Source organism: Rhamphochromis longiceps, linkage group LG16 (assembly GCF_057381845.1).
Source record: "Rhamphochromis longiceps isolate RC_006_pf linkage group LG16, R_longiceps_female_GT1.1, whole genome shotgun sequence".
NCBI classification, from domain to species: Eukaryota; Metazoa; Chordata; class Actinopteri; order Cichliformes; family Cichlidae; genus Rhamphochromis; species Rhamphochromis longiceps.
In genome coordinates this window covers 14,180,434-14,190,731 of record NC_140572.1, presented here as the reverse complement: position 1 = coordinate 14,190,731, position 10,298 = coordinate 14,180,434, and the positions used below count along the sequence as shown (strand labels likewise).

The window sequence follows — 10,298 nt, the reverse complement described above, 5'->3', positions numbered from 1 at the left end:
CCTGATGAATGTAGAAACAAATAATTACCAGATTTTTTTAAACCAGATTTTTGGTTCTGAGAAAAATGAGATCCACATATGAGGACATTCAGTACTGGTTTGTAGTATTCTGATATTTTCCTCCTTATACATACATACATTTGTGTAAGTACTAATTTAGCCTTGTACCAAAGTTACAATATGCTATTATGTTGTTTTTCTCCCCTTGCTCCTATATTGATTGCAATAGGCACATTTATGCACGTCACTGCTCTCTGTGTTTCTACCTACCCTGCTTCACTTGTTTCCTTGGGATGTCTGGTTTGGTAATGATCAGACTGACAGGTCTGTAAATTATTCAGGCTATGCTGTTCATCTGAGAAGTCTGCTGGACGTTGATGTTAAAAGCTTGTGTCCCACCTAGAAAGGTTAAAGCATTCAGTGTCGCATGACTGCAGTCGTCTATGTTTAGGATTTTGTATGATCGTGTCAGGTGAAGTACTGTAATCTCCTTTTGACCAGTTGAGTGAGTATCTTTCTTGAAAACACGTGCATGTGTTTAATGTGTTGCTGTTTGTTCTTTGTCTTTATCTAAAATGTGCTACACGGGGAAAAGGAATTCTAGTTTGGATTCGGAAATCATTGATTAGAGAGGAAGTGAGCCCAGTAAGGGTGTCAGGTTGTCTGTGAGATCATCAGTTAATCAATCCTGTATTTTAAGTGAACTGCCTGATGCAAGCTCATTGCCACCCTGATAGATTAAGACAGCGGTCTCCACCACCCGGGCCACGGACCGGTACCGGTCCATGAGTCGTTTGGTACTGGGTCGCGAGAGTTGAGGCTGTATTTATGGATATTTATGGTTTTCGTGGTTTTTTTATCGTTAGCTTGGTTTCCCTGGTTCTTTACCCGTGTAGTTGTGTGTATTATTCTGAAAGAAATGTTTACACGTTACCATAGCGACTAGAGACCATTATGGGTCAGAGAGGAAATGCTCCTCCTGAAATGCGCCAACAACATTGAGAGTTGGCGCATCTCAGGGGGAAGCTGATAATAAAGTGACACAGTGAACTCGCGTTTATCATTATATTTACAAAATACCACAGTTTTTGCTTGGTCGTAACATTTTATTTTGTTGTATTTGTCTGCGACACCTTTAAGGCCGGTCCGCGGAAATACTGTCTGAGATTAAGCCTTTCCTTGGGGACCACTGGATTAAGAGATAAACTATCCAATCTCATCTGATAGAATTCACATCTACTTGCTTTGTTCCACTAAAGTATGTTTTGGTATTAATTTTAAAGGATTGAAATGGCTATTTGTCCCACGTCAGTTTTTGCATACTAATCGTTAATAACAAAATGTTGCAAATGTATTAAAAATCAACAACTAAAATATCTAATTTATAAAGGTATTTAGACCTTTAGTTGAGAAATTTTTGGAAGCCACTTTGCGTTTTGGTCTTGTGTTGCCTGTTTGCATAGATCATTCTGGGAACTTAACCAATGCAGAGGCTGGTTGGGCACATCAGTGAGCAGTCCTGCAGGAAGACGACAGTGCAAACTTGAGCCATGATGGCTTTGAGTGCCGGCAGAATGGTGACTGCCTATAGACCAAGACCTTAAGTTGTCTAGAGGATTTGCACGCCTGGTTGCGGACAGTATATCTTATTTCCCATGACAAAACTTCTTGAGCTCCTTCACATAGGATGGGTGGTGTCAGTAAACTGGCATCATAAGTCTCTCTAACGCAGGGGTCTCAAACTCCAGTCCTCGAGGGCTGGTGTTCTGAAACCTTTCCACATGTCCCTGTTGCAACACACCTGAATACAATTAGTAGGTCATTAGCAAGAGTCTAGAACTTGACTGAACTGCCACCTCAGCATGCTCTATACTTCTATAGAGTCCTGGTAATGACCTATTAACTGTATTCAGGTGTGTTGCAACAGGAACACATGAAGTTTCAGGATACCGGCCCTCGAGGAGTGGAGTTTGAGACCCCTGCTCTAACGTGGTCTGTAGGTTTAAAGCACAGGTGTTAAAGGGCCAGTGTGCTGCAGGTTTTCGATGTGTCCTTGATCCAATCCAACACAGCTGATTCAAATGGCTAAACTACCTCCTCAACATGTCATGAAGTTCTCCAGAAGCCTGGTAATGAACTAATCATTTGATTAAGGTGTGTTGACCCAGGGTGCTATCTAAAAGCTGCAAGACACCAGCCCTCGAGGCCTGGAGTTACACACCCCTGGTTTAAAGCATTGGCGTTATACTACCACTACCTTGCTTCACTCTAAGGATGGTATCAGCACACACACTGCCTCTAGTTTATTAGTGCAAAGAGTTTATATTTTTTGTAATCCTTTTCCATGTGCTCACAGAGGCCTTTCAGAGCTTTCTGACAAACACAAAAGCTGATACGGTACCCTGTTAAGGAATTATATTCATGTCAAAAACTGCAGGTGAGAAAAAACGCAGCCAGGAGCAAATAATTTCATTTCATGGGTGCAGATATTCATTGCCACTCAATCAATTACATTCTTTGTGTATAAATTCAATAACCTGCAGGTGTAGAACTCAGCAGCTGCACACATAGAGAAGCCATCATGCATGCAACATCGAATTCTATAACTTTCTTGCACAGTCTTCTGTTTATCGAGGATTGGTTCCTGGTAAGTTGGTCCTTTCCCTGGTGTGCACTATTTCTGCTCAAACTGGCCAGATGCCCATCTCTATGAAGTCTCCCAGTGACTGGAGAATTCAATAAAAATGAACAGGAGGCACATCAAAGGGTCTGAATATGTTAACTGAAACATTAAAAGCATGGTTTCACATTCAGTTAGGTTACATGTTGTTAGGAAAATTACACTTTTATCATTCAAAAATGAATAAAACAACAAATTGCACAAAACTCTGAGGTGACTAGTTAAGATGTAGAAGATGTACTGTGGACTCTACATGTGTTGATTTCTCTGCAGGAGTCCTAGATGAAAGGATTTCATTCAGAAAATGGAGGCAAACAAGCTCAAAAGAGATGTTGAGGCCCTTATGTGAGTGGATGCTAAAATGTTACAAAGCATACCGTGCAGTCGGTAAGTAAACTGGCAACTGGTTCATTTTCTCCTGTTCCCAAACAGAGACAACTACATTGGACAGAAACTTAGGGAAGACGCCTTTGATCCGAAGGGCAAGGGAACTTTCACAGCGCTGGATGACTTGGTAAAAACTCAGCAGAAGCAACCAATGCTAAAATAATGTTTTAATGTATAACTAAGTAGAGCTGGCAACTTCTGTGTGACATGTTGTAGGCTCACTATGATCTTGCAATCAGTGTTGCCCTTTGGTGGCTGGAGAAGAAGGAAGGACGACATGTGCTCGACAGAGAGATCATGTACGTTTTCTGTTTTTTAAAGTTAAACGTTCTATCATTGATAATCCTGAATTATGTTTATTATGCTCACAAAATTTAGTAAAAATCAAATAACAAGTATAAAAATAAACAAAACTTTGGTAAAAGCAGCTGTAATAACACATGATGCCGTACAGTGCTTTTACAAAGGCAAATGAATAGAGTCAGTTGGTGGATTGGTTGCCTTTCATCACCTTCCTCCTGCACCACAGTGGAGCAACATGCAGTTTAGGAAGTGCCCAGTATCCTAATCGCTTAGAGCGGGAGGCTATGATCTTGTCATCCTTTGCTGGGATTATTATGGTAAGGATTTTTACATGTAAATGCAACTTTTAATAAATCTAAAAGCTGAAGGTAAACTCTCGAAAAACCTTCCTGAAAGTACTTTGATGCACTTAATGCCTAAACTGCTTATTTTAGCTGTTGTGTGTTTCTGTTTAGAGTAGCCTGCCAGTGGAGGAAATCTTGACTCTGTACAGGTGTAAACCAGCCACTTCATACCCCAACCAGAAGTCCAAGGTACAAAAGTGTCCTAGTTAGGAAAGTGGCTGCAACTGTTTTATCCTTTTTGAAACATAATTTTGCCTAAAAACATTTCATTCCTTTTTCTTTTTCTTAACCCAAGGGCTCAATTGTCTATCCCATCACTCTGTCCTATCATCCGTTTGCAATACTTGGATCCTACAAGGCCGTGTACCACTCCAAGAAACACAGTAAGTGTGTGTTGTCTGGTTTAGCCTTTATGGTAGTGACAAGAGAATAAAGATACAAATTGTTTCTCAAATGGGAATCAAATAGATTTCTATACAATTAAACTGCTTTGTACAACCAAAGCGGGCGCGAGTTGCTGGCAACTTTAATACAGTCTATACTTGAAACAAGTCTCAAAACGGAGTGCGTCTGGTGCTTGGCAAGAATATTTAGATTTTATGAGTACATATAAAATATAAGCAACTTAAAATAAGATTTTCTTTTCTTTTTTTTACTCTTTCTGGAGACACACTCCTCAACAGATAAATGAGTATAGCAAAACCTCTCTGACCTCTTAGTAGTGTACTCAGCAGTATTTATCTTGAGTTTCCTGGGAAACTTTAAGTAAAAAAACAAAACAAAAAAAACAAAAGCAAGAACTTTTCCTTCTTTTGAGTTTTAATCTTCTTTGATCTGTGTTTTGTTTCTTTAAACAATATAGACAACATCATCAACAATGTACTATTCTGTCTACATGAACTTTTATGACTTCTGTTTTGTTTTTTCTTTGATTTTTTGCAAAAAGTGCTCTTTTGCCAAACGTTATTCTTTAAAAGTATTTATCAGTTTGCAGAATGTTTGATTTTTGAGCCAAGTAGAAATATAAGGAATACAAAACAGAAGCACTCAAACATGTACTTCAGTTCAGTAGTGACTGAGTAAAGCTATTCTGCAGACTCAGGCTGACTGCAATTGACAGCAGTTATTTGCTGGGAGGCAGGTTTGCTCCTACCAGGTGACCAGTGAGCAAAAATGGTTTCAAACCAGTTGGTTGCTTCAAATGCCAAATGTGAAAGAAAATTCATTCCAATCATCCTGGGAGGTTTTTCAATCTAGTGTGACTGAGCCATTAATATTCTGAAGGACTGTTTTTTGTTTTGTTTTTTGAAAACCCCAAAACGAAACTCTTGCAGATCAGAAGCTGAAACGATGGCTGTCCGGGCAGACAAAGGCAAGTGCTCCACCGAAGCAAGTTTCATCTTCGTTTTCCACTTCATCTCAGTCCTTCATCAGTGTGAGTACCGTATCTGAGCAATCACCATATGTGTGGTAGGCAAAATAAGAACTCTAAAAGATCTCTAAATACCAAGGAAAAATACTTCAGTAGTCAGTACAAATCATGTAAATGGCTCCTGTGTTTCCCATCATATACCATATACAACATGCAGATATGTTTTAAACTTTTAACCACTTGCTAAACTCAGCTGCATACTCTGTTTTATTAACACCTGCTGCTTACTAAGTCTCGTTGTGTGCAACCCCCACCTCCCCCCCCAATTACAAATAAAGACAAGCAGCTTTATTTCAATGATGAAAGTAAAGTGAAGGTTGCATCTTCAAGAGACAGTAGCTTCAGCACATCAGACACACCTCGATATTTAATAATCTGACATCAAGCAGATTATTAAAGACTGCCTTTATTGTACATAGAGCCAAATTAAAATAATACTCTATGGTGCCATGGTATAAGACAAGATGTTGACTAAAACACGAGACGGTAGCACGTAGAATAAATAAAATCACACCTTTTAGGTTTTTTTCTTATTTAACATCCGCACCGCCTGCTGAAACAACCTTTTGCTAAATCTGGACGTGTGAGTCTTGGCCTATAACACCTGCCATAGATGATGGCCCGGGTGAGTGAAGTCCTGGACAATTTTGGTATTTCTGCTGAGGTAGCGTGATATGGCACTCTCCTCCAGAAACAAGCAGTCAGTTCTTTTCTGTGCAGTTCTTATCGCTCATTCCTGCACTTTCTTTTGGAAGTTGCAGTGGTGTTGGCCGACCAGGAGAGGTCCTCGTATATGAAACCCCCAGGATGTCTGCACCCTTCCTACGCGTGCTCCATTTATACAGAGAGGGGCAGAACTGTGTCATATTTCCTCCACTAATAATGCAGTTGTCTTTGTGGTGATGAGTCTCTGGTTATTCACCAAGAATCACTCAGATAGTCTTCATAGCTCTTCTCTGTATGCTGACTCATTTCTTGTGATAAGCTTAATGATGGTTGTGTCTAATTTAATTATGGTGTTATAGGAGCGGACAGGTACGCAGTGATGGAGTAGTAGAGGTGAGGACCTAGTTTGACTGTCTGTGAACGGCTGGTGAGGAAGTCTTTGGTCCTGTTGCCGATGGGGATCGAGAGGCCAAGTCATGTAGCATGCTGATTAGCATGTCCACAGGATGTCCAGCTCTGTGTTCCAGGTGGTTTAGTGCTGTGTGGATGGTGATGGCCTCTTCGGTGGGTCTGTTAGCTTTGTGTGCAAACTGATGTGAGCTAAATGTGGAAGAGAGGCTGGTTTTGATATGATGCAGGACCAGTGTCTCAAATCACCTCTTAATCAGTTAGGTAAATGTAGCTGACTTTATGTATTTCTAGAGCTGACTGACCTGAACGCACATCCTATTCCTGCAGAGTGAATCTATGAAATCTTTTGGCCTCAAATTGGAAGAAGAAACAATTTAGTTCCTCCGTGTTGCCATTCAGATGTTGCAGATGTTCCCTTTGTTGTTGTAGTCTTCATCAGACCTTTCTTGAGTTGTTACATGTCAGGTGGTCCTCAGTGCCACTGTTGTAGGCCCTCTTAGTCTCCTGTAAATACAGTTTGGGTAATGCGGTTCTTTTTTTCTTAGTATTCCCACATTTCCCTGACCTCATGGCATTTTCAGTCTAAGTTAAGGAAAAGTGATTAGGAAAAGCGATAGGAAGTAATTTTGAAATGTTCAACATCAGTCCAGAAATATTTCAGAGAAAAGACTAGGCTTTGAAATGGCCAAAGCCAAGAAGGAAATATTTGAACAGTAATTTCTTTTTCCAACGTCTGCATTGAAAATCCTCTGCTGCCACCCTGTGGATCTAAAAAGACCTCCCATACGCTCTGCTTCACTTTTAGGAAAGCAGTGATGTTCACCAGGAAAGGACTGAGCACTATGAAAGCTCGCAAGAGTCTCTGCACAACTGACGTCAACCTCCAGCAGCTGCCAGAAGTAGAGACATTGAGCTGGAGCAATAATACTAACATGAAATGGTAAAACTGCTCAGTTGAATGTTAACGTACTCAACTAAAAATGTCACTTAAACTCAAAAATGCACTTGAAGTACTCAGAAATAAAAGAGACATAAACAGAGAAGTATTTTCTGTCAACTGGGCTCTGTGTTATTTGATAATGCATTATATGAATAAGTTGTTACTACATTCAATGTCATGCTTTAATGTGTTTCCTTCACTCTGTACTCCTCGCAAAGTGCCATACCAGACTGTGTTGGTGGAGTTTATGCGATTATGGAGGTCTGATGACCTGAAGCACAACTCCATGCTTCTTGGTCAAACAGCCTTTGGTGATGCTGGAGATGTGCAATGACTCAAACTACTGATGGTCTCACTGGAGTCAGAGATTTTTAAAAATATATTATTTACCCAGGAAAAATACAACTCTTGGAGTTAAAAATGGCTTGTCCTCACCAAGAAAGACACAGCTCATACACAAGGTCAGGGTTTACTGATTTTCATATTTGATATGACCTTGACCTAATTTTCATCAAAATTAAATTGGCTCAACCTGTCACTGGTATCTATCTGGACTGGACTTCTTTAAGTTGTTTGAAGACGTTTTTATTTCTCATCCAAGAGGTTTCTTCAGTTCTAAAACCAAAAGGTGGAGAGTCCTGGATATTTAAACCCTAGTAGGGATTGGTAAATGGACTGATCCTTATATAGCAATTTTCTACTCTATCTGAGCACTCAAAGTGCTTTACACAACTTGTCACACCAGTACTTTTCCCCCCTAAGCACTTACTATCTAACATTCCTACATACCCCGATGGATGCATCAGAGAGCAACATGGGGTTAGTATCTTGCCCAAGGATATTTGGCATGTAGACTGCGATCAAACCGCAAACCTCCCAGTTAGTTAGTAGGTGACCTGCTCTACCACCTGAGCTACAGCCACCCTCAGGATCGATTCTGTGAAGGGTCGTTGAAACACTATTGATCATGTATGTCATCAAAAGGTCCAGGGTGTGAAAAAAAGGCGTGGGTCATTACCAACAGAGGTTTCGGGAGACACCTGTGTGACAACCTCAACCTCTCATGTACCTATTGAAGTCACCTGATGAGTTGGGGTTGAGGCGCCTGGGAAGGGATCTCAAAACTGGATTGTAGGTGGCAGACAGTGTGTCGTAGGCCTCTGTTCAATGACGGTCATTCACAGTAGACATAGAGGCCTGTTTCAGTCCTTTTTCAAACCATCTTTCTTCTCTGTCCAAAATGTGAACGCCGGGAACCTTTAAAAGAGTGAACTCTATCCTTTAGGTCAGGGGTGGCCAACCCGCGGCTCTCGAGCCGCATGCGGCTCTTTGCCTGGTTTCATGCGGCTCTTACGTTCATATCAAAGTTTATGTTTGTGTTTTGATTTTTTTTATGTTGTTGTTTTAAAATGTGCGCGTTCGCTTCGCTTGAGTTCAATACGGTATTTTTCATCAAATGCGCATGTGTGTGAGATGAAAATACCGCAAAGTTTCCCAGTAGGAGCAAGTTCGCCCTTAAAATGGCAGGAAAAAAATGCACAGCAAAAAGAAAATATGAAGATGAACACAGGACGTTTTTAACAGAGTGGGAGAGTTTATATTTTTTTGTTGAACGCAATGGTAAGCCATTCTGCCTTATATGTCAGACGTCATTAGCGCATTTCAAAGCTTCAAATCTTCAGCGCCACTTCAGCTCACTCCATGCTAACATCGACCAGGAATTTCCAAAAGGGACTGAACTTCGCAAGCACGAGTTGGCCACTTTGAAAAGTCAGGCAGAAAAGCAGATACAGTTTTTCCAAAAATTTACGAAGCGGTCAGAGACCATAACGCTCGCATCCTATCAGCTGGCTTGGAACATTGCACGGGCTAAAAAGCCATACAATGAAGGGGAGTTCGTTAAAAAATGCCTCAGTGATGTTGTTGAAATCTTGTCTCCTGAAAACGACAAATTAAAACGCATGGTATCAGACGTCCAACTGTCCCGCCACACTGTTGAACACAGAATATCGGACATTAACACGGCTATTGAATCACAGTTGCACTCTGACCTTCAAGCATGTGAGTATTTTAGTGTCGCATTGGATGAGAGTTGTGATATACAAGACAAGCCTCAGTTGGCAATATTTGCACGGTCTGTTTCAAACGTGTGTGTGTGTGAGACAGTGCACACAATGTTCATTGTTGAAAATGACTGGCCTGTGGTTTTAGTACTGTAGGAGTCCATTTCTGTCATTATCATGTTGGTGTGTGACATTTACAATAAATCTGGCTGAGCAGAGGTGTGTGTGTGTGTGTGTGTGTGTGTGTGTGTGTGTGTGTGTGTGTGAGTGTGAGAGAGAGAGAGAGAGAGAGAGAGGGAGGAAAGGATGGGTGATGTTCATGTGTGCCCATGCGTATGATGTGGCTCTTTGCGGTAACACAGTAAAAAAAAAGTGGCTCTTGGTCTCTGACTGGTTGGCCACCCCTGCTTTAGGTGCAGATATACAGCTGAGCCTTGTCCCGTCGAGGTGGCATGCGTTTGTGGAGTGGCTGTTTGGTTTCTCCCATGTACAAGTCTAGGCACTCCTCATAGCATACAGCAATATAAGTTTATGCTTTTGACAAGATTCACTTATTACCTGTTAAACATTCCTTTTTTTTTTTTTTTTTTTTTTTTTTGGCCTGTCCCGTTTGGCTCTTTTGCCATCAGAATTGTTGTCTAAAGGCAAAGAAAGATGCCCAACGGATTTACTTTACCAAACTGACCATCCCAGCCTTGCCGTAATGGTCCATTTGATTCACCTTTTATTGTTTATTTTATTTTCACTTACTGAATACGGGACAGACTTGACTGGGGGAAAGAAGGGGAGAAAGAAAGAGGGAAAGAGAAACAGCTGAGAAGAGGGACGGGGGAGAAGGGCAAAAGACAAAAACCAACAGAACGGGCAGAGAAAAAAAAAATGCATATATCAATCACCTGGATCACCTGCTGAGAAAGAAAAAAGAAAGCAAGCAGAAGAGAACAAGAGTAATAGAATAAACAACATCACAATGATATATGGGAATATGACAGTAAATACTAAATGTTAAACATTATTGTGCAGCACATAAGATCAACAGAACACAGTGTGCTTTGAGGTAGGAGCCAAAAAG

At 40.8% G+C, this 10,298-nt stretch overlaps 1 protein-coding gene across 1 annotated transcript; it reads left to right on the top strand.

Moving 5' to 3' along the window:
- Positions 1-2,981: 2,981 nt before the first annotated feature.
- On the top strand, positions 2,982-7,254 carry c9h2orf80 (chromosome 9 C2orf80 homolog). Its single transcript, XM_085383562.1, has 8 exons — positions 2,982-3,025; positions 3,113-3,194; positions 3,284-3,366; positions 3,597-3,687; positions 3,826-3,903; positions 4,010-4,097; positions 5,049-5,149; positions 7,029-7,254. Exons 1-8 carry the CDS (start codon positions 2,985-2,987, stop codon positions 7,095-7,097), a joined length of 633 nt encoding a protein of 210 aa, XP_085239688.1. The 5' UTR covers positions 2,982-2,984; the 3' UTR covers positions 7,098-7,254.
- Positions 7,255-10,298: the final 3,044 nt, after the last annotated feature.

What these genes read in the sequence shown, in the direction of transcription:
- c9h2orf80 (XM_085383562.1), top strand. Translation starts at nt 2,985, where the DNA reads ATGGAGGCAAACAAGCTCAAAAGAGATGTTGAGGCCCTTAT. An exon ending in TCACAGCGCTGGATGACTTG is followed by an intron (nt 3,195 to 3,283) that starts GTAAAAACTCAG and finishes GACATGTTGTAG; the next exon opens with GCTCACTATGATCTTGCAAT. An exon ending in CATCTCAGTCCTTCATCAGT is followed by an intron (nt 5,150 to 7,028) that starts GTGAGTACCGTA and finishes CTTCACTTTTAG; the next exon opens with GAAAGCAGTGATGTTCACCA.